Genomic DNA, 24,948 nt, shown 5'->3' with positions numbered 1-24,948 from the left:
GTTCTCTGGACTTGGACCTGACAGATCATGAGCCTTATAATTACATGAGCCAATCTCCCATAATAAATCTCTTTTCATATACCTATCTATCTATCTATATATATATATTACGTGGTTCTGTTTCCCTGAAGAACTGGAATACAATCTTTATGCCTTTTTTGTGCATTTTTTGTTCTATTGGTTACTGAGTGAGAGGTATCTAAGTTTCCTTCCTTATTCGAAGTAGTACCTATACAAATGTACCTCTTTTAAAAAAATTTTTGAGATGGAGTCTCGCTTTATCACCCAGACCAGAGTGCAGTGGCGCAATCTCGGCTCACTGCAACCTCTGCTTCCCGGGTTCAAGCGATTCTCCTGCCTCAACCTCCTGAGTAGCTGGGACTACAAGTGTGCACTACCATGCCCAGCTAACTTTTTGTATTTTTAGTAGAGATGGGGTTTTACAATGTTGGTCAAGCTGGTCTTGAACTCTTGAGCTCAGGTAATCTGCCTGCCTCGGTCTCCCAAAGTGCTGGGATTATAGGCATGAGCCAGCACGCCCAGCCCTACAAATGTATCTTAAACATTTCATTTTATTTAATACCATGTCAATATACATTTAGTTGCTAATCTTTGGACATGGGGCCAATGTTTTTCCTTTGAGTATGGGTCCTCTCAAGATGGTTTCAGCCCAGGTATTCTCATGAGTCCACTTGACTGAAGAACACACTCATTCTTGTCCTGCCGAGCAGTGAGCGTGTGGGCTTCACTTGGGCCCCTCTCTATACTGCCAGCTCTCTCCAGTCCACCTGTCTCATGCATAAGTAGCCACCTTCAGGACAGGCAACCAGCAGGTGCTTCCTATGGTGCCATCTTCTCCAGCTCGGATGTCTTAGTTCATTTGTGTTGCTATAAAGTAATACCTAAAAGACTGGGTAATTTATAAAGAAAACAGGTTTATTTGACTCACAGTTCTGCAGGCTGTACAAGAAGCATGGCTCCAGTATGTGCTTCTGGTGAGGGCTTCAGGAAGCTTTCACTTACGTTGGAAGGTGGAGAGCCAAGGTGTGCAGAGATCTCATGGTGAGAGAGGAAACAAAGGAGAGTGGGAAGGTGTCAGGTCTTTTAAACAAGCAGCTCTTGGGGGGAACTAATAGAGTGAGAATTGAGAATTGACTCATAACCATGAGGATGAGACCAAGACATTCATGAGAGCTCCATCCCCATGAGCCAAACATCTTCCACAAGGCCCCACCTCCAACATTGGGGATAAAATTCCAACATGAGATTTGGAAGGACACGCATCCAAACCACAGGACCAGAAATGCATGTTTATTAATCTAAGCTACTTGGCTGGTTCTAAACTTCCGGTTCCATCAGAATCACCAGGAAGGCCCATTAAGCCATAGACTGCAGGGCCCTGCCCTCAGAGTTTCAGATTTTATTGGCTGGGATGAAGCTCAATACTTCGCATTTCTAATAATTCCCAAGTGGCGCTGATGTTGCTGATGCAGGGGCCACATTTTGGGAGTCGCTCATTTAGGCAATCGTCTTAATTTCACCAAGGACCTGTGATAGACCGCTTACTGCTGAGCAGTGTGCTGGGGGCTGAGGGGTCAGGGTGGGATTCTGGGGGAGTTTTCCTCACTCTTAAAAGGTTTTATAGAATAGCGGTTCACCACTTTTCCACCTCTGGATGTGGCTGTAAATGTGGCAGCAGGGGAACCATGGGGGGGAGACATGGCCCGTGTGCTGAAGATGGTGGGGGTGGCGGAAGATGCAGGGCGCTGGAGTCTTAGAGGATAAGGACGTTCAGCTGGTGAATGAACCAATCCCGAGATGCCTCACCTCTGGGACTTGCATTCTTGAGCGAATACCTCCTGGTTATTTAACTTTTTGATGGGTCTTCCATGACTTGCATTCTCACGGGAGTGGTTACAGAAACCAAACCCCGGCCATCTTCCTGGGCCTCTGTGGACCTCGAGGCTTGGGTAGGACTGTCTCCTTCTCCCTGTAGTGTTGCCCGGGATGCACCATGTCTCCCAAGTTTCACTGTTCCTAGACTCACCTGCCTGGAGTCCACCTGCTGCTGCTTTGTGTATTCACCTGCCTTTGCTCCTCTCCCCCCTGCAAATCTCAGCCCCCTCACTTTTTTTCCCACCAGAAATACATGCCAGTGGAACACTTCGGGGGTGTGTGTTGAATTTCTTGAAGATTTGCAGGTTGACAGGAAGTCTCAGTGTGTCCCGTGTGGACTCCAGTCCCGCTGGCTCTGCCTCAGCCTCTCTCTTCCACCCCTCTCCAGGAACACCCACACCAAGGGTCTCACCTTCTACCCAAAGCACTTCTTAAGGTATTTTCCCCACACAATGATCTTCCCCTTCCTAAGAGGAATTGGGGTGATAAAGGGTGTGAATGTTCCTTTATCACCTGTGACTGTGGGTCTCAGACCATGTGAACATTTGGGGCAAAGTTATCCCGGAAGCCTTGGGAGGTGCAAACTCCTCCAAAGAAGAGGAAGGTTGGTGTTGCCATGCTGTGTTCTAAGATGGTCTTTCTCTGGAGGTTTAGGGGTTCCCCCCAAAGCCCAATGATTCCACCTGTCATGACTGAGGAGGAGGCGGTGCTCAGACAAGAGGCTTGAAATAGGTGGAGAGGGAACCACCTCTCCTGGAGCTAGACCATGCATTCTTAATGGGGTGACAGCATTCCCAAGGGAGCAAATATTGGTTCTCAGGCAGGGGAGGGCAAAAGTTCTCACGTTTTTTATGCATAAAGCACAGATAGGCATTGCTGCATAAAAAGATTATCACATCTGTGGTATTACAATTGTATGGGTACACAAATAAGAAAATAATGTCTGAAAAGGCTCCTAGTGGGGGTTGATAATTTTTTTAAAAGGCTGAGAAGCACTGACGCAGATGAGCTTCTGCCTTGGGGCAGCCTCAGCAGGCACCATCCAGTTGCTTGGGCCACATATCTAGGTCTCCTCCATTGCTCCTTTCCTCCAATAGGTTTCAAAGCCTCCAAAAATATATCCCCAACTATTCAAGGATCTGCTCGAATAGTGGCAACAGAAATGTTATTACCTGTAAAGCCTAAAATATTTACCATATAGCCTTTCGTTGAAACAGTTTGTGAACCCCGGCTGTAAATTATGAGCTACTTATGGCAAAGGACGGGTCTTAGGCCAGGTGTGGTGGCTCACACCTATAATCCCCATACTTCGGGAGGCCAAGGTAGGAGAATTGCTTGAGTCTAAGAGTTTGAGACCAGCCTGGGCAACATAGTGAGAGCCTATCCCTATTAAAAAAAAAAAAAAGACGGGTCTTACTGAACTCTGGAGCTCAGCCCAGATACTGGTGAACAGAAGTCAGTAAGTGTTGAAAGAGGAATAGCTGAGTGGATGAGCAATGAATGCAGTGCAAGCTCATTTGGTAGAAGGTGCACCTGCACAGTGTGAGAACCAGAAAGCCATGGAGTTTTATTCTAAAAGCAGAGTCCACAGTTCAAGTTTAAATCCAGCAACACTACGTTTCCCTCTGCTCCTGCCCTCATTTCTGTTATGCCATATTTGAATAAGACAGAGGTTTTTCTTATGAGGCTCAGATGACTAAAAATGAATTCTCTAAGTACTGTTCTCCTTTGGGAATCTTGAGCAGAGTCTATGGCGGTGAGGAAAAAAAATCCCTGGTTTAACGATGATCCTCGGAAAGGGGAAGTGTTTGCTTCATAATGAAAAATTCCATGTGTTGCAGACTCATCTGGGGCTGTCCAGCTGGATTTAATTATGACTTTGCTGTGAAGAACTTGTTACTGGGCTTTTTTAGACCTATAAAACTTTACAGCACCAAAAATTACAGTCATAGCTGCTAACAAGAGTTGAATGCTTGCTGTATTCAAGTTCTTGGCCAGCGGCTGACATGCATTACAAAAATCCTGAGGCTCAGAGAGGGAAGTGACCTGCTCAAGTTCACACAACTGTCAAGTGGTAGGGCAGGGATTTGACAAGATCTGATGGACTGCAAATTCTCTGTTCTTTTTACTCAATCAGGAGATTAATCATAGTAATAAAATAATACTAGTTGACTGTTAGGATACAGAGTCTATAGACCAGGCTCTTTTAGAATGAACAAAGAGAATAAGGAAGTTTCCTTAATCTAGGGGATGGGATTCCAGGATTTTAATGAAGTAAGAAGGAAATGAATTGGCTTTTAGGGTAGTGCCTCATGCATGAGCGTCACACTCGAAGGCTGGTCTTCATGCCACCTGTCCCATCTGGATGGCAATTGGCCATCTTGCTTTCCTCCCCCTCTGTCCTACCACCCTACTGGTCATAGCCTGACCACTGCTCTTTCCCCACCAGGTCGCCCCTGGTTATCTTCCAACTGCCTCTCTTCCTTCAATTCTCACTGCTCCTGACCAAGCTCAGGCTGGAAACTTGGCCTCTCTCCTCCACCACCTCAAGTGCTTTGAAATTCTGTCTCACAGAAAGTCATCAATTCCACTCTTGGCTCTATCACCACTTTGCTTTATCACATGTTATTCTGCTGCCCAGTGACCATTCCCTGCTCTGGTGACAGCATGGTGTGTGCTTTTGGAGAGCTGCTACTCTCTAGCACTTATCCAGGGTGTTTGGGTGGCTCCGATGCTGTCTCAAACTCCAGGGCTGAGTCCAGGCCTGTCTGGTCAGCCTCTGTCTATAGTGACAGAGGTTCATGGATGGAGACATGACCCAAGACAGATCACGGGGACTCAGTTCTGGGACTTTTGTTGCAGCTGTTGGAAAACTTCTCTTTTGTACATTGGAGCTTCCTGAAGCATCAGTGACATAAACCTGAATCTAAATAAAGTCAGCCTAGAGGAAAACAGAGCTGAGAAGTGGAGAGAGCCACCATGATCCAGCGATTCCTGAGGCTAAGATACTCCCTGCATTTCCAAATACCAGAACCAATAAATCCCGTCACCTCGGTTTAACTGGGTTTCTGTCCATTTATTAGTTGTGACTAATGAGGAAATGGAATGGCATTCTCTCTCTCTATTTCAGTTTCTTCAAAAAGAAAAAAAAATTATGGTTCTTTGTCCAATGAATTACAATGTTGAAGCTGTAAAATTAAAACTAAAATAATTTTGCAAAATTATTTAATCAAAATTTATGTTCTCTATAACTGCTATATAAATGTATTATAATACATATTCTCATGTATGAACCAAGTTATAGATGTATTTATAGGTTAACATATATGAATATTAGGCCCCTGGAATTGTAATAGACAGGTGAGTAAGCTTGTTCTAATCACAAGGAGCCCTTTCTCCAACGTGGCAACACAGGGAAATCAGCAAGTACTTTCCGATGTAATGGGTGCTGTGATGGAGGTGGGGTGAGGGGGGAGGGTGTCTGAACTAGACAGGCGTGATAGTGGAGAAAGGGGATGGAAGGCCATCTATGTGAACAAGAGGGATGGAAGACTATCTGAAGGATGAGGAAGAAAAGAAAAGAAATCCATTCAAGTGAGAACGGCTTGCATACTGCACCATGTGGCTGAAACCAGGCAAGCCCACCAGTGCATCTGGAGCCTACAGTGACTATAGCAGTTACCAGGCAGCCCCTGACAACGACGTTCCCTGGTCCACTGCCTGAGCTACAGAGAGACAGAAGGATACGCTTTAACAGCTCTCCATTGTCAAGATGATGCTCTCTTGCAACACTGGATTTTGAGAATATCCGCCCCTAACGGTGCAAATTCACCAAAAGCCCAGCCTGAGAATGTATGTCTGTCTGACACATAGATGCCTCACAAATATTTGTTGAGTGATGAAAGCTAAGAATATGTTCCAAAAATTGTTCTAAAATTAAACTTCATTTAAAATTCATATCTAGTAGCTATTAGCTCTTTCATAGTCACCCCACTTTCTTTTTTCTTTACTTACCTGAAATGTACACATTTACGAGATTTTAAAAGGATCATGGATATTCAGTTATTAAACTCCCCCTCTTCGAATATTTTACCTTCATAGTAGCTGAGGAAGTCTGGGTAAAATAAGGAGAAAAAGGAAGACATTTTATACTTATTAAGCATTACTGTATGGATCTGTGGATGCTATGATATTTAATTCTCATCACCACCCTGGAAGTAGGAAGTGTTCTCCTGGATTTACAGACAAAGAAATGGAGGGGGTCAGGGTCACAGGTGGTAAGGGGAGGGCTTGTATCAAAACTCTGACTCAGCCGGGTGTAGTGGCTCATGCCTGTAATCCCAGCACTTTGGAGGTCAAGGTGGGCAGATCATGAAGTCAGGAGATTGAGACCATCCTGGCTAACATGGTGAGACCTTGTCTCTACTAAAAATACAAAAATTAGCCAGGTGTGGTGGCATGTGCCTGTAGTCCCAGCTACTTCGGAGGCTGAGGCAGGAGAATCGCTTGAACCAGGAAGGTGGAGGTTGCAGTGAGCCAAGATCGTGCTATTGTACTCCATCCTGGGTGACAGAGCAAGACTCCGCCTCAAAAAAAAAAAAAAAAAAAAAAAAAAAGGGGTGGGGGCAGGAGGGAAACATCTTCAGCTCATGTGGAACAATATGTTAAAAAGCCTTTTAACTTCCCCTAGTCTAGCAGCGCTGAGGCAAGTTTTCCCCCGTAATGTCATATATTGTTGAATATGAGGTGAGTCTTTCCTTGCTGTGATGCTTAATTTTTTTTTTTTTTTTGAGATGGAGTCTCACTCTGTTGCCAGGTTGGAGTGCAATGGTGTGATCTCAGCTCACTGCAACCTCTGCCTACTGGGTTCAAGCGATTCTCCTGCCTCAGCCTCCTGAGTAGCTGGGACTACCGGCATGTGCCACCATGCCCAGCTAATTTTTGTATTTGTAGTAGAGAAGGGGTTTCACCATGTTGGCCAGGATGGTCTTGATCTCCCGACCTCGTGATCTGTCTGCCTCAGCCTCTCAAAGTGCTGGGGTTACAGGCACAAGCCACTGCACCTGGTCTGTGATGGTTAATTTTATGTGTCAACATGGCCGGGCTGTGGTGCCCACTAATTTGGTGAAATGCCAGCCTAAGCATTGTTGCGAAGGTATTTTTTATATGTGATTAACATTTAAATCAGTGGACTTCGAGTGAAGCCAATTAGCCTCTGTAATGTAGACGGGTTTCATCCAACCAGTTGAAGGCCTTATGAGAAAAAGACAGATTTTCTGGAGGAAGAAGAAATTGTCCGTAAGAGGGCAAGGGTTTACAGATTGCTACTTTGTGGAATTCAGACTCCATATTGCAGGATTAACTCTCACCTAAGTCTGCAGCCTGCTGGCCTGCCCTATAGATTTTAGACTTTCCAGCCTCCACAATATCATAAACCATATTTTAAAATCTCTCTATAAATACATGTTCTGTTTCTCTGGAGAACCTGACTTGTATACCCCCTAAAAATGTCAGAGAAGATAATACAAAATATTTAGTTTGGAGTCCCCCTGAAATTATTTAATTAATTTATTTATTCATTTATTTATTTTTCTAGAGATGAGGTCTTCCTATGTTGCCCAGGCTGGTTTCAAACTTTTGGGTTCAAGTGATTCTCCCACCTCAGACCCTCAAAATGCTGGGATTATAGGTGTGAGCCACTGTGCTAGCCCCCAAATTATTTTAAACAGCAGCAAAATACTATTTGGAAAAAATATATTGACCTGAAACAATCTCATCCAATGTTATTTTGGAAACCTACGGAGATCACTGCCGGAATCTGTAAATAAAGGAAGCAGATAAGTTATCCCCCAATTACTTCACATGATGGAAGAGATTCAAGTAAATTATTGATGGTATTAGATAGAAACATTATGGTCTTTTTGGCTCATTTACTACTTCTTTGGGTAGCATGATTGATGGAGAGAGCGTTTGCCCAGCTCTGACTCTGTGCCAGGCATTGCACTGGGTGTTGGGAATATAGTGGTGACAAAATGAAGGCCCTGTCCTAGAGCTCATGTGGCCCTGGGGGTCAGAGGACATCCACAGGTAAAACAAAGGTGTTGAGCAAAGGCAGCTCATGCCGTATTAAAACATGGCTTAAAACAATTCTGCTGCCCCTTTAAAATTTTCTCCAGTGGGAGTTACTTCCCCTGTCTCTGCATAAAAGTCCTAGCAGGTACCATGGCTTTTCTCCTCGCTCTAAGGTTTGAGATAGTTCAACAGTCACTTCAAGTTGGAAATATAGTTTTAATGCATTAACTAGAAAGCTTAGTGCAATATACTAATCCAAGTTCTGAACTGATTTGGCTTTAAATCTGTTCTGCCTGATGCAATCTGGAAGCTGGCTGTGGGGAAGAAACCTCTCCTAGAATCTTCGCTCTCCTCCACTTTGTCCTTTTCTTGTCCCCAAATCCCCCCAGCTTGCTGCCCCCTCTGGGTGAGAAGGGGAGAAGAGGGGTCTTTCTTGATTTGTTTCTGTCCTCTGTGAGAAACATGGATTCCTTGGTGAGGCAGGTGCCTATGGATGCTCCTTCTCTTGTGGGCTGCTTTTGTGTACTTTTTTGGAAGTTCCCTGCTGGGCTCCTCTACCTGTAGGTCCTCTGACCCATCTTTATTTTGGGTGGTTAGTTTCCACTCCTTTCTCCAACCTGTAGTTCAATCCAGTTATCTGCTGCTGGGGTATCTTGGTCTCTCTCAGCTGCCCTGATAGAGATGGGGTCTGACAGGCTCCATGGCAAGCCCACTCAGGCCTTCTCTCCTACATGACCTCATTTGGTCCCTAGGGAGCACTCAGGCATCCTTGGCCTTGACAGACTGGAAGTGTGGCAGTGCCGTTGCCAGCCCATCACACCTTCATTTTCCCGGTGGCAGTCAAACTCCAGCCCATGTGTGGCACTCCCAGTGTGGGGGTCAGGCTCCCATCTAAGTAGCCTTGCAGAAGAACCCCCTTACCGGGTGGGGGTCATGTCTGAGTTGAGTAGTCCTGGGAAAGGACCCCTTTAATTAAGTGGGGGAGAGGATGGGACTTCCAGCACAGCTCTCTCTATAATGAGCCAACTCACAAAATCCTAGCTCCTCCATTTTTTGACCTTTTTATATTCTGGAAATAGTTCTCAAGAATTTCCTTTAAACATCTGCAGTGGTTCCTCCTTTGGAAATGTCATGTCTATTGTATCTTCATGTCTGAATGAAAATTCAACTTTAATGCCTTTTTACATACATAAATAAAATTGTGCAACAGAACACAAAATAGATAACATATCATGTCCTTTGAATTCAGTCTTCATCACTTACCACGTGGCCTTCAGCTGTGACTTAAAACTCTTGGCTTAATTCCCTTCTCTGAAAATTGGGAGTAATAGTATTGACCTCACGGGATTGTTGTGAAGACCTAAGATGATGGAAAATTCTAGCACTGTGCCCAGCATCTCCTAGGCACTCAATAATTTGAGCTGTGATGATCTATTGTATGGCAATGGGTAATGAACAGGCAAGAAATAACTCTCTGGGAGGACTCATGCCCCGTTATGAAGACAGACCGAAAACAAAAAAGGACTGAAGTATTGCTCCTGGTTTTGTTTTCCTATTTAAAATACCCACAAACAAAAAATTAGCTTCTCCATTTGAAAAAAAGTTTAATCAGAAAAATTTTTAAATATAAAAGAGAACAAAGCCACATAATCTCAACATGATTATTAGTTTGAAATTCTTCTATGCATCTTTTTACATGGTTGTAATCATATTGCATATCAAATTTTGTACCCTTTTCCCCCATAGATATTATATTGTAGACATTTTTCTATTTTATTATATATCTTAATAACTATAATTTTTAATGACAGCATACTATTTCTTTGAGGAGATAAATGATAATTTACTTTGCTGTCTTCCAATTCTTTGACATTTAGGTGGTTTCTATTTTCTTCTACTTTCATAAATTGAGTCAGTTAGGGTTCTTTGTTGGCAAGTAACAGAAAACAACTCTGGATAGCTTAGGCAGGAAAGGAATTTGCTTGAAGGATACCCAGGAACTCACAGAGTTTGCAAGGGGGTTGAGGAACCAGGTGAATAAAAAGACCAGGATTTGGGGATGTTCTGGGGGTCTGAGCGTCAGGAGCTGCTTGACAGTGGGGTGATGGCTCTGCTGTTAGAGTGAATACACGCTGGCTATGGTTTCCTGTCCTTGTCAGATCTGGACACAAAGTCCCTAGAGAGAAGGTGATGGAACTAGCCTGGGGCTTGTACTTAGCCCTAGAAGCAGTGAAGTCTGAATGCCTAGATTCACAGCAGGACCAAAACGGTACATGGTAGTGGCAGGGGCATAAACTCCTCAAAGAAAATAAGGGCATTGGTAGTAGGTGACCAGTGAACCAAGTTTGCACTGTATAAATACTCCATCCTTGCACATGTAGCTCTTTCTAGATTTTGGAATTATTTTCTTAGATGAAATTTTCCTAAGTGGAATGACTAGGTCGGAGGATAGAATTTTGGGGGTGGTTCTTGATGTCCATTATTGAACAAGAGAGTACAGGAACAATCCTATTAGAAATATTTGAAAGAGGTAGTCAGTTAAAATGAGGGAATCAAGAATTACACAAACATACCTTAAGCGTTTTATTTTACTTATGTCTGTATCTAAATCTGTATACTGCTCATCTTTTGATGCAGGGCCAATGTCTTGGTGTGTGTCCTCTGTTTGGAGTTGTGTGTTATCTTTCCTGCACATGCATGATCCACAATGCATTATCCAAAATTTCCAGTCTAGGATTCTGCAAAAGGGAGCAATGACTTAGAGATCCTTGTGAAACCATCTGAATGCGGCATCCCTCTGGACGTTTAAGATTACTACCCCCTTCAAATCCATTTGCTTGCCCAGGCTTAACTCCACAACCATAATTTTGCATGAGTGACTTGCTTTTTTTGAGCCTTTCCAAAGCCTTTAATTTAGTTTTCATTGAAACAGTAACTCTCTTATTTATCCTATTCTTATGTAATTGGTTTCTATAATGTTTATTTTAATCACATAATTTTAAAAAATGGCTCAAGAGGCATTAGGAGGCTTGAGAACAAATACAACTCACTCCTGGTAAGCAGACAGCTCAGCTAGTGAAAGCTTCAGGACGCAGAGCACAGGGGAGCAGCCCCCAGTGTGGAGCGATAACGACCCAGTGGGTATCTGTCCACCTGCTTCACAGAGAGAATGGTGAGTTGGCTAAGTGGAGAGGTTTAGGAAAAATTCTTCTGTGCCAGTTTAAATGAACTCTCTTCATATCTTATACAATAACAATGCATTAGCAAAGCCATGAATCTGACCAGGGCACAGTGCGTGTGTTTAGTTCTATGTCCTGTGTATTTGTGTAGCTATGACAACAATCAAGATATAGAACACTTTCATCACCATAAAGCATCTCCTCTGTGCTACCCTTTTTACTCACGCCCATCCCTTTCTCCCCTGGCAACAACTAGTTTATTCTCTGTCTCTATAATTTTGTCATTTGAGAGTGTTATTTGAATGAAATCATACAGTGTTTGCCCTTTGAGATTGACTTGTATCAGTCAGCATAATACCCTTGAGACGTACCCAAGTTGGTGCATGTGTCAATAATTCATTCCTTTTTACTGCTGAGTAGTTTTCCATGGTATGAACGCACCACAGTTTGTTTAGCCATTCACCTACCTGTTTTGCTATTTCCAGTTTGGGCTATTACCAACGAAGTTGCTATGAGCAATCACATACGGGCTTTTGTGTGGACATATGCTTTATTTCTCTGGGATAAATGCCCAGGAACGCAATTGCTGGGTCGAATGGTAAGTGTGTGTTTAGTTTCTAAAGAAATTGACAAACCATTTTGCAGCATGGCTGCACATTTTACATTGCCGCCAGCAATACACGAGATAGCTAGTTTCTCTACATCTTCACCAGCATTTGGTATTGTCAATATTTGTTATTTTAGCTGTTCTAATAGGTGGATAGTGATATCTCATCATGGTTTTAACTTGCATTTCCCTAAATGGCTAGTGATATAGAACATCTTTTCATGTGTATTTGTGTTGGGGTTTGAGGGATTTGGGGCTGATCAAGGAATATAATATGACCACAAGAAGCAGCAACACACAACAAGTGTTTGTTGGGTGGCACTTGGACAAGGTTGAGTGAAAGGGGAAGTTCCCTCACAGCAGGAGTCTTTCCAGAAGCTATGGTGCAGTGCACAGGTCCCATACTCAGAAGGGGAGGAGGGCAGGGAGCTCTCAGGGGAGAAAGATAACAGGCCTGGCTTACATGTATAGGTGATGTCACTCAGCAGCATAGCATGGAGCCTCTGTGTCACAGAACTCTAAAGGGTCATAGTAGTTTGGGGTCTTATAACTGCAAGCCTCTAGCTTATCAATAGTCTGCTGATATGTGGTAAAATTTTGCCAGGTATATAAAGCAGAGAAGCTTTAAATGGCTAAAATTCTGCCTGTTGGGCAGACTTTCCTTCCTTCCTACCTTCCTTCCTTCCTTCCTTCCTTCCTTCCTTCCTTCCTTCCTTCCTTCCTTCCTTCCTTCCTTCCTTCCTTCCTTCCTTCCTTCTTCCTTTCTTCCTCCCTCGCTCCCTCCCTCCTTCCCTCCCCCTCTTCCTTTCCTTTCTTTTCTTTTCCTTTCCTTTCTTCCTTCCTCCCTTCCTCTCTTTTCTTTTCTTTTTTCTTTTCCTTTCCTTTCTTCTCTTTTCTTTTCTTTTCACAAATGGATGTGTAAACATTTGACCTTGGTGCTAGCAGGCTCTTGAGTTAATGGATCTCAGCCTGCAGTGAAAAAATAAACAACCTGGGGACCAATATGCGGAGACCATCTCTGACTCATTCATGTAACAGTTTGACATCTGTTTATTCTTTGATGTAATGTCTCTTCATGTCCTTTGTCCATTTTATAATTGGATTGATTTTTTAAAAATGAGTTTTGGGAGTCCTTTCTATGTTCTAGTTATAGGTCCTTTGTCAGATAGGTGTTTTGCAAATGTTTCCTCCCAGTCTGTAGCTTGTCTTTTCATTGTCTTATCAGGATCCATCTCCTTCTGAGATGCTGATGACATGAATGGTGGATCTTTTATTATAGTTCAGTATGTCCCTATATGAACAAATGGCTTTGTTCATTATTTTTCGGTTTATTTTTTCTCTGTTTTTTCAGACTAGGTAATTTCTGTTGTTTCATCCTCGTGGTCACCGATTCTTTCCTCTGTCCTCTCCATTCTGCTGTTGAGCCCATCCAGTGAGTTTCATTATTTTGAATGTTGTACTTTTTAGTTACACAATTTCTATTTTTTTTCTTTATATCTCCTATCTCTGTGCTGACACTTTCTATCTCTTTGTTCTACTTTCTATTTTTTTTTTGTTTCAAGTATGTTCGTAATTGCTTGTGGAAGCATTTTAATGATGACTGCTTTAAAATCGTTGTCAGAGAATTCTAAAGTCTGTGCCATGCGAGTGTTGCGATCTGTTGATTGCTTTTTAAAATGCAGTTTGTGATATTCATGGTTCTTATAATGATGAGCGTGTTTTTTTAGTCGAATCCTGGACATTTTAGGTATTATTTTATAAGATTCTTGTTCTTATTTCAATTTTGTGCTTCAGCAGATATTCTCTGACACTGCTCTGGCTCTGGCAGGTGAAAGAGAGCGAGCACCGTTTCATTCCTGGCCGGTGAGGGTAGAAGTCCAGGTTCCCCACTCAGCCTCTGTCTACATTGAGGGAGAGACACTTGTTGTTAGTGCTGGATGGAGGTGGGAGTTTAGTCTCCTCACTAAGACTTTTGCTGGGAGAAGAAAGGGCACCCCATTGCTGGTCCACGTGTGGACTCTCCACTGAGACTGCGAGGGTAATGGCTTTTTACCACTAAGCAGTGATGAAAGTTATGACTCTTCATTTGGCCTCTTTTGATACTATGCCAGTGAGGAGAAGAAAGAACATTTCATTTCCACCAGGCGGAGCTGGTCACCATGGATACCATGGTGCTTAGGGAGTGGTGGACACGGCAGAGGGATAGAGATGTCTTGTTACATCATCATAAGTGTGAAAATCCAGGCTCTGCATTTGGCCTTTGTTGGCAGAGTGAGAGTGGAGCAGAAGTTGTCCCCCCGACCCTTGTGTGTTTTACTGGAGCAGAAGAGCTATTGTCTAAATGTTTTCTGTCTGGTTTGACTGTGGCTTTCCCAGCCCTTTGGCTAGAAAGAGCAGGTGTTTCTTCTGTTTGTTTTGTTTGTCCATGGTCACTGGCATTTCCAGATTGCTAACTTTTCTGCTATACAGCCTGGGATATCTGAGGCAAAAAGAAACCCAGGGAACTCACCACAGTGATGTTTGCTGAGTTCCAAAGTCTCCAGCTCTTCTGCCTTCTTCTTTCCCCTTTTCAGCATCTTTTAAAATTTGTGTTATAAATACCATCCAGGATCCCTAGTTATACTTAGCAGGACAAACAGGAAAAAGCATCTCTGTTCCACCTTCCCAGAGCTGTTTGTTTACCATTTTAATTCCCTTTTTTTGTGAATTAATTGCCACACATTTTACCCTATTTATCCAAAGCTGCCTTATTTGTATTTTTTTTTTAAATTCTGTCTTACCAATTAGTTTTAGCTCCATGTATAATAAGTGCATTAGTTCATTAATCTCCAGGGGGTGGGGTTGTGCATTATTTTAATTGTCCTATTTATTCTGGTAATAAGGCATTTTTTTGAAAAGTTAACGAAGCATACTAACACACTAAGAATTTAAGTAGGTCATGTTTTCTTGGAGATAGTCTTATCATAAAAGAGAAAAAAAATATATTTTTTTCCTGCTTTTTAGGTGGGACTTTGTGTCCTTGAAGCCTGGGCTTCTTTTTACCTCCTGGAGAGAGTTTACAGATTTTTGTCCATGAAATCTTGGCCTGTGGAAGAGATTAAGCTGCACTGCCCAAGAAGACAGGGTTGGGTTATATGATTTAGGGGGTACAGGTGAAGAGCAGTCCAGTTCTGAAACAGCCTATTTACCTGCTGAGGAGGGTGGCAGGTTTCCTGGCATGCTAGAGATCAGGACCTCCTTAGGAGTGTTCCTAGAAGTTGTAAGACCCTGTAGGTATCTCTGCGACTCACCTGCAGCAGTGCCCACCAGATGGTGGAAGAGGATGAGTGTTCCCCGGGGGCCTCTTCATAGCAGAAAGAGCAGGTGGACAGGGAAAACCACCCTGAATTAACAGCTGGGTTTGCCATTATTTTCTTGAGACCATAATCCCTGAGAGGTTGTACAGCTCAGTGGAAGTGGAGGGACTCCTAATACGATTTCTTGTGGATTTCACACTCTTCTTGGCCAGTAACAACTTACAATCAGAGCTAATATGATATAGAAAATTTAGGAAATGTGATATGTCATTCTCTTTTCTCTCCGTGGGGAAATTATAACATACTTTTCTATATTTGTTCCCAAGTTTTCTACAATGGCACGCATCCATTTTAAAATTAGGAGATAAGAAATGTTGTAAGCAATACATTAATCCTTCTGTTGCTAAATATGCTTAGATATTTTTAAACCAATTTGATTTTTAAGTTTCAGTTTTAGTTAAACATGTTTTTGATAAACAGAAAGTTTAAAATGCTGTTTATTTCATCAAATTTGCCCACATTAAACTAAAAAAATTTTAAGCTTAAGAAGCTAACAGCTCTATCCACCACCCAAGTGGTCAAAGAAATACTCAGTTTTATTTTCTCATAATTTTTCCATAGATATACATTAGGACATTACCATGGGACCTTTGCTCAATTTCAGTTGAGCCATGAAGACAACAGATGTCTTATTTCAGGTTAAGACTTCCATGCAGAGATTCAGAGTAAATGATCTAAAACTGTTGGGTGACCTTTAAGTCCTCAAAGTTATATATAAAAAAGGAGAGATTAAAGGAGATTTGGGGAAAAGATTTTCTGCTGGTAAAAATCTAAAGCATGTAGAGAGTAGCCTTTAGTGATAGTTTGAAGGGCTGGTATAGAAAGAAACTACCTTCTCAGAGTTTCCTTGGTCAGAGAAAGTGTGAGTGCTTCCTATGGGTTAGATGTGGGCAGCAAATGGAGTGGGTGTGATGTGGTCTCTGCAGAATTCAAGGACGGTCCGTAAGATAAATTACCAGGTTTAATCATATTCCAGGCCCAGCAAGTATGATGTGAGCTATGACATCATCAGTCAGCTGCGAAGTTTCCGGCTCCATTTACCTCTTCCTCCTGCTTTTACTGAGCCCTAGAGGGATCAGAGACTGTGGTTAGCAAACTTGCAGAGAAAGTGGAAGGTGGGGAAATAAAAAAGGTGAATGCATCTCTTATGTGTAGACTTCCTTCCACTCAGTTCCTGAGCTGAGGAAAGAGGGAGAAGTCTTATTTATAAATCAAGTGAAGAAATTTTTTTAATTACCACATTATGTCACAGGAATAGATGTTTAAATCGCTGAATGGAGAAAGTGTTTTGAGGCTTAAAGAAAATTGGGATTTGAAGTGCCCGAAGAACTAACTTATATTACTGACCAGAAAAGTCACAGGACTTCCCAATTTTGAGGATCCTTTGTGGCTTACACTGCTGACAAGGTGGGTGTCATTTTGAAAGTTGTTCCTGCTGGAGACATAATTTATGGGCTAAGAATTACATTTCATGGTTTTACAAACCTCCAGCAAGAGAAGTAATTAATTATCTCTGATTCAAGCATTTAACCTTCTTAACTGTTTCCAAATCCCACATTGGTTGGTTGGTGGTTTGTTTCTGTCCAGTCTTCTAAATAACGAATAATAATCCCTTCTTAATTTTCGTAAGAGTTTTTGTGAAATTGGTTTTATTTCTCTTGTGAGTAATAGATTTACTAGTGAAGTCATTTGGTCTAAAGTTTTTGTGTGTGTGTGTGTGAAAAGATTTTAAATTTCAAATTCAATTTCTTGAGTAGATACAGGGCAATTCACGTTTTCTTCTTGTGCCAGTTTTGGTAATTTGTGTCTTTTAAGAAATGTGTTCATTTATCAAGTTTATTGGCATAGGATTGTTTAAAATATTTCTTTATTATACTTTTAATATTTCTAGGATCTGTAGTGATGTCCCTTTATTGGAATATAGCTTGTTCATTTGTGTTTATTTTTTTTCTCAATCCATGTAGCTAGAGGTCTTTTTTTCAAAAAAAATTTTTTCAAATAATCAGCTTTGAGTTTATTATTCTTAAAGTTTTTATTGTTTGACAATTTTCTATTTCATTAATTTCCACACACATCTTTATTGTTTTCTATTTACTCTTTAACTTGAGTTTAATTTTCTCTTCTGTTTTAACATTTAAAGGTAAACTCTTAGATAACTGGTTTCAGGTCGTTCTTTTTTAAAACATCCTGAAGTATTTACAACTACACATTTCCCTCTAAGTACTGATTTAGCTACATCCAATTGTTATGTTTTGTTTTTACTTCATTCGGTTTAAAGTATTTTACTTTTTTTTGTGATTTCTTCTTTGACCCATGGACTATTTAGATGTATGTTGTTAAATTTATAAATATTTAGTGCTTTTTTGATGTCTTTTTGTTATGGATTTAATATTTAGTTCTACTGTGGTTAGAGAATATATACATTATTTCAGTCTTTTAAAATGTACTAAGATTGGTTATGACTCAGCATATATTCTGACAGTGTTTGACCAGAATGGATATTCTACGGTTGGTGGGTATTGTCTTTGGTCTCAGGTTTTACTATGTTCTCTCCACTCTGGGTGGTAGGTACTCAAATGCTTCCCAGCTATGTGGGAGCAATGGGATTTGTTCAGCTGGTAGGTCCTCAGCAGCTGTTTTTTGCACAGTCCTGTAGAGTTTCATCCTATGCACATGAAAATTAGCATCTTTCCAAAGATAGGTACAGAAGACCTTACACAGATTTTTGGAGAATTTTCTCTGCTTAGCTCTCTCCTTTCTGGTATTCTTCCCCACAAACTCCAGTCATCTCTGTCCTCTAGTGTTCAACTCAATAAGATTTTCAGTCTCTGTTTGGGCTTCTTCTCCCTATGTTGAAGTCCAGATATTACCTACAGAGAGAAAACTAATTCATTAATAAAACTCATCTAATTTGCTTATCTACTCTAAGTAAAAGTCTTTTCCTATCTATTGTCCAATGTCTGAAAAGAAAAGTGTTGTTTTTTTTTTTTTTTTTTTTTTTTTTTACATTTTGTCTCCCCTTTTAAAGGTATTTATGGTATAGACATGGGAAATTTCTTATAGGTGAGTTTGAGCAAAGACTAATGAAGTGAGCAAGCAAGCCAAGTGGATATGCGTGGGAAAGCAATCTAGCAGGGAGGGAAGACAGTGGATCAAAGGCTTTGAGGTTGAAGGTTTGGCTTAAGTACCATTTTCCTTACTTTATAGTGAGGAACCTGGAGATCATAGAGGTAAGCCACTTACTCAAGTCCTCACAAGTAGAAAAAGGAAGACTCAACCCACACCTGAAAACAGAGACTGAGCTCCTTCCCCCCAGTCTCATTGCCTCCCCTGAATGCTGTCGTGTTAGTGAAGAGGTGATTTACGGACTATGATTAACCAGTGGGACTTGTTATCCCAAGAGGTTTTATGAGCTGAAAACATAAAGTGCTTCAACATGTGCTTAGACAAACTCAAGGGTGGTAGGTTTGAATGGCTAATGGGCACCAAGGGAATTTCCTGTGAATGTTTGTTAGTCCTGCTAATGGCACTGTGTCAAAACGTTTTTTCTTTCCAATGCTCAGCATGTTTTCCCGGGGCTGAGAAGAGTGCTCTCTTGTCTAACACAGCCAAGTCACTTTTATAACTCCATATAGATGGGAGCCATGAATGAGGTGTGTGAGTTAATAATAGTTACCGTTACTAAAATGCATAGTATACTCCAGGTACTTTATATATATTGAATCTGCGCCAACTTCTATGCAGTAGCTATTATTGCACTATTTTATTGTGCAAGAGAGTTCCACGAAATAACTTTCCAGTCCACCCAGCTTGTAAGCCAGCGTTGTATGTTTGCCTACTCTGTTTCTGCTACATTTTGCTCTACTGTTGGCTAAACTTTGGGACAGAAGGACATAGTATGCTTATTTTTTTTGTCACTTTATGACAGATGAGATGTTTTCCTCTCTTTCTTATTCCCTGTGCTTTCTGTAGAAAGATTAAGAGAACAGCAGATGGAGAAGTCAAGGAATGTTGCAGAGAGGTTATTTTCCCTTCTCTTCCAAGGCTGTGGTTTTTTGGGTTTTGGGTTTTGATTACTTTGTTGGGGGAGGGGTTGTGAGTTACAAGTTTTAGGATTATGAATGGGGAAGAGCTTGGAGCTGAGGATGTGTTGGATGGGAGAAGAATTGAGCTGAGGTTCTTAGATGTGGGAAGTGGTGCACATGCCAAATCCCAGGAAAAGAGAGAGAGGACAGACTCCAGCCAGCAACGTGGGCTTCTACTTCACAGAGGTTGGGAGGATAGGAGGAACCGGTCACCAGGAGACAGGAAGAAGACTGTGGGGGTGACTCAGCATCCAATAGCTGATTTGACTACTGTGAAGTTTTCACTACTACAAGCACAGTGTTAGGACTGCTTGCAAAGGGTGGGTATAGATTTCTAGGCATGACTCCTGATACTGGGGCATGGAGCTTCATGTAATTTTGTGGAAAAATTTATATGTCAAGATGTTCAATGCAACTAGTCATCTTAATACTGGCATAAAATAAAAATATTGGTATTTCTGTATTTCAAGTAATATCATATAATTTTATTAATTAATTAAAAATTAAAAGAGAAAATTAATTTAATATTTGGCATTCAATAAGATAAGTAAAAATGAATAAACACAATAAAAAGACATTTGCTACAATTCAACAAAAATTTATTCACATTTTAAAACACAAAGCAAAAACATCTATAAAAATACATCCACTATTATTCTATTTTTTTTTTTTTTTGAGACCCAGGCTGGAGTGCAGTGGTGCAGTCTTGGCTCACTGCAGCCTCTGACTCCTGGGTTCAAGCGATTCCCCCACCCCAGCGTCCTAAGTAGCTGGAATTACAGGCATATGTCACCACACCTGGCTAATTTTTGTATTTTTAATAGAGATGGGGGTTTCACCATGGCCAGGCTGGTCTCGAACTCCTGACCTCAGGTGATCCACCCACCTCGGCCTCCCAAAGTGCTGGGATTGCAGGCCTGCGTCACTGCATCCGGCCACTATCATTCTAATTTCAGTGAGCAGCTGACACTGGCTCTGTTGCCTTTTGCAATGTCAGTCCTCCGCACTACCGACCCTCATGCAGCTCTCCCACGGGGCTTCTGTGCCTTCCTGCAGGGTTTCCTTTTTGAGCTGAGCTTTCAGGAAAACCACTTCTGAGTGAGGGTTCTAGGTTGTCAGCAGGTTTGAATTCTCTCCCTCTTTACCTAGAGCAGTAGCCTTGCCCCAGGTTTCAAATCTCCCCTTCCACAACTTCAGAGACTTCCTCCAAAGCCTCCTCAGGCCTGGTCCACATCAGCACTTACGTTCTGGAGTATGGGGGTGGTGGTGGTGTGAAGGCAGTTGTAGATCCTGAGTGCTTAAGAGGGTCTGCAGCGAGGCTCAAGTGAGGTTATCAGACACAGGGGGAAGGTCAAAGGAGGGAAGGCTTATAGGCAGAGCCAACAGTGGTGGATAAATTTCATACACAGGGCCCAAAGATACTGCTATGTCTTAAAAATAGCAATCTTTAGAAGAGTAGAAGAATATCCGAATTAGCATTGCAATCATTAATTGCACCATTATCTCTGAAAGGAAACTATTTATAACCTTCTGAATGTTCAACTCAAAGGACTTGCCTAGATGAGTATGTGTCCCAGTGATGAAATATCAGAGGACCGTTGACTTGTAATGTCAAACGATGTTTAATAATATGAAGAATGCTCACAATACAGTGTTAGGTGAATGAGTCAGTGTAAATATTCTATATTCAGCCTGACCTAACAAAAAAAGACACTGGAAAATACATTTGGGAAAAGTATGCCAAATGTTGGAATGGGGAATCAAGAAGGAAAAATGGAGCTAAGCTCCAGTGTTGCCATCGGGGGCCAGGCTGGGCCCTAGCGAGACCCTGCTCAATTTCAGGAAGTAGACATATCTCTGAAGCATGGAGCCAGATGGGAGGTAGTATGGATTTCTGCTTCTCTGTTCCAAAGAAACAAAAAAGAGGGCAACATCCCTTACTCCAGCCATTTCTTTGGATGTCAAGCACCACTTGTTCATGAACTCAAGGCTAATCTATTTTTTTTTGACTTGCGTGGGTTGAGTCTGAAGGTGGAACTTATCTCATAATACATTTCTGTCCTTGACTCTCTTTGTTCTAAGAATGCAGCTTCCCAGACAAATGAAATCATCTTAACAAAAACATGTTATGTTAATTTCTGATCATTTAACACGACGATGTAGGCAGTTTTACATCCTTGACTCCTACTCAAATGTCACATGCACCTGGCCCCAGACATGCCCTAGAAACTTATTACATCATTCCAGTTCTGTCCAAGAATTTGTCTTTGATTTTGACTGCTATGGGACATATGGTCCTGTGGGACATAGATCATGAAGGCTTTAAAATTAGTTAATGAATTTTTGGATCATAAGTTCTTTAAGATCTAAAGTTTATTCCTATCTCTTTGCAAAAGTGCCAAGCATGGTGCTTAGTACACATCAGATGCTCAGTGGAATTAAATATTTCCATGGTTACCATGCAGGCTCAACATAGCTTACACTTTATTGGCTGCTCAATTGCTCATCTTAGCTTGTCCAAAACAGAACTCCAGAATTCCACCACTAATGAGTTACTCTCCAGATTATCCTCACCTTCATTCATCCAATAGCTCATGCCCAGTCCTTAGAGTCCTCCTTGACTTTGACTCTTCTCTTTCCTTCTCTCTTGCATCCGATCCATCAGCAAATCCTGGTGGCTTTACTTTCAAAATATATCCTAATGTTGCCATTTATCTTCAAGACATCAACTTCCCTCAAGCAGACCATGGCGACAGTCTCTAAACTGGTTGTATTTGTTTGCTAAGACTGTTTCACAAAATGCCACAGACTGGGTGGCTTAACAAAAATTAATTTTCTCAAATTCTAGAAGCTGGAAATTCAAGATCAAGGTGCAGACAGAGTTGGTTTCTCCTTAGTCCTCTCTTGTTGACTTGTAGATAGCTGTCTTTTCCCTGCATCTTCACATGATCTTCCCCTTGCGTGTGTCTGAGTCTAAGTTTTTTCTTCTTATGAGGACATCAGTCATATTTCATTAAGGCCCACACTAATGACCACAGTTTAAATTAATTGTTTAACTCATGATGGCAAGTATATGAAATCAACCTAAGTACCCACCAACTGATGAGTGGATAAAGAAAATGTGATATGTATACACCATGGATTACTACTCATCCATAAAAAGGAATAAAATAATGTGTTTTGCAGCAACTTAGATGGAACTGGAGGCCATTATCCTAAGTGGAGTAACTCGGGAATGAAAAACCAAATACCATATGTTCTCATTTGTAAGTGAGAACTAAGTGATACATATTCAAAGGCATACAGAGTGTTATGATGGACACTGGAGACTCAGAAGGAGGGAGGATGGGAGGGGGACTAAGGGACAAAAAACTACCTATTGTGTACACTGTGCACTATTCAGGTGATGGGTGCACTAAAAACCCAGACTTCACCACTATACAATTCATCCACGTAACCAAAAATCACCTGGATCCCTAAAGCTGTTTAAAAAAAAAAAAATGCCTGTTTAAAGGCCCTGTCTTCAAATATAGCCACATTCTGTGGTATTGGCAGTTAGAACTTCAACATATGAATTTTGGGAGATCACAATTTAGCCCATAACACTAGTCTCGCTGCTTTCAATCTTGGCTTCTAAAGTTTAGTTTGCGTATTTAGTCAGAGTAATCTTTACATATGGTGCATCAGATTTTGTCACCCCTGTCTTTTAAAAATTCTCCGATTGCTTCCCATTGCATCTATAGTTTACATTCAAGATTTCTACTTTACTCTTTGAGGTCACCTCTATACTTCTCTCTAACCTCATCTGTTATGGTTTTTCATGTTTACTCAGCCTCCCTGACTGTTTTTTTTAGTCCCCAGATGTGTCAAGTTTGTTCCCACCTCAGTGACTTTGCACCTGCTGTTCCTTTTGGGTGAAACATGCTTTCTCTACGTCTTCTGCGGGACTGATTTCTTCTCATCACTCGGATTCATCAGCAGAGTTACTTTTACCTTCCTTGGTGCTCCTCGCTCCTTCCTTCCCAGCCAGCATCAGCTCTGGGACCCAGACACTTTCTACACTCTCATCCTTTTTGATTTCTTTCATAGCATAATCACTATCTGATTGTTTTTTCAATTTTTTAAGCTGTTTTCAGTGTCTGTTTCTCCCACAATAATGAAAACTCTAATATAAATTCATAGCCCAGTAAATAATTGTTTATTAAATTACTGAATGAAAACTTCTTTAAAATATGGACATAGCACACTTGAATGCAGCTTTTTATTTGCCAATACATGAACGTATCTGTACCTATGCTGTTCACAAATGACATTGCTTTTTCATTCATTCAGCAAATATTGATCAGGTACAGAAGAGCAGAGCAGGAAGAAAATGGATTCTTCAGTAAACAGATGGGGAATTAAATACTGGCTCTACTGCTTATTTGCTGTATGGCCTTCTGCAAAAATGTTTAACCTTTCTGAAACTGTGAGTTACTTTAAAATAACATCCCAATGCTGGGATAACTGACTAGCAATAAGCAGAAGCTTGGAACTGGATCCCTTCCTTACACCATATAAAAAAAATAAACTGCAGATGGATTAAAGACTTAAATATAAAACCCAAAACTATGAAAACCCTGGAAGACAACCTAGGCAATATTATTCAGGACATAGGAACTGGCAATGATTTCATGATAAAGATGCCAAAAGCCATCACAACAAAAGCAAAAACTGACAAATCGGGATCTAATTTAACTTAAGAGCTTCTGCACAGCAAAAGAAACTATCAACAGAGTAAACAGACAACCTACAGAATGGGAGAAAATATTTGCAAACCATGCATCTGAGAAAGGTCTAATATCCAGCATCTGTAAGGAACGCAAACAAATTTACAAGAAAAAAGCAAAATAACTCCATTAAAAAGTGGGCAAAGGATATGAACAGACACTTTTCAAAAGAATACATACATGTAGCCACGAAGCATATAAAAAAGCTCAACATCACTGATTATTAGAGAAATGCAAATCAAAACCACAATGAGATACCATCTCACACTAGTCAGAATGGCTATTACTAAAAAGTCAAAAAATAACAGATGCTGATGAGGTTGCAGAGAAAAGGGCATTCTTATACACTGTTGGTAGGAGTGTAAATTACTTCAAACACCATGGCAAACAAGGTGGTGATTCCTCAAAGAACTAAAAACAGAACTACTGTTTGACCCAGCAATCCCATTACTTGGTATATACCCAAAGAAATATAGATCGTTCTACCATGGAAACACATGCATGTTTATGCTCATTGCAGCACTGTTCACAATAACAAAGACATGGAATCTATCTAAATGCCCATCAATGGCAGATTGGACAAAGAAAATGTGGTATATATACACCACGGAATACTATGCAGACATAAAAAGAATGAGATCATATCCTTTGCAGGAACATGGATGGAGCTGGAGGTAATTATTCTTAATAAACTAACTCAGAACAGAAAACCAAATACTGCATGTTCTCACTTATAAGTGGGAGCTAAATGATGAAAATACATGGACACAAAGAAGGGAACAACAGACACTAGGGCCTCCTTGAGGGTGAAGGGTAGGAGTGGGGAGAGGATGAGAAAAAATAACTATTGGGTACTCAGCTTAGTACTTGGGTGACAAAATAATCTGTACAAAAAACCCCGGTGATGTATGTTCACCTACACAACAAACCTTCACATGTACCCCTGAATTTAGACGTTTGAAAAAAGAATTTAAAAATTAAAAA

General features: G+C 41.1%; 1 protein-coding gene across 1 annotated transcript; it reads left to right on the top strand.

The window, feature by feature from the left end:
• Positions 1 to 1,889: 1,889 nt before the first annotated feature.
• Positions 1,890 to 2,573, top strand: LOC100425558 (uncharacterized). Its single transcript, XM_015141452.3, has one exon. The coding sequence runs from the start codon at positions 1,890 to 1,892 to the stop codon at positions 2,571 to 2,573; it is 684 nt and encodes a 227-aa protein (XP_014996938.3).
• The last annotated feature ends 22,375 nt before the right edge of the window (positions 2,574 to 24,948 follow it).

Source organism: Macaca mulatta, chromosome 6 (genome assembly GCF_049350105.2).
Source record: "Macaca mulatta isolate MMU2019108-1 chromosome 6, T2T-MMU8v2.0, whole genome shotgun sequence".
In the NCBI taxonomy this organism is placed as follows: domain Eukaryota; kingdom Metazoa; phylum Chordata; class Mammalia; order Primates; family Cercopithecidae; genus Macaca; species Macaca mulatta.
Note: the sequence above shows the minus strand (reverse complement) of the source record. Positions and strands in the feature narration are given on the sequence as shown.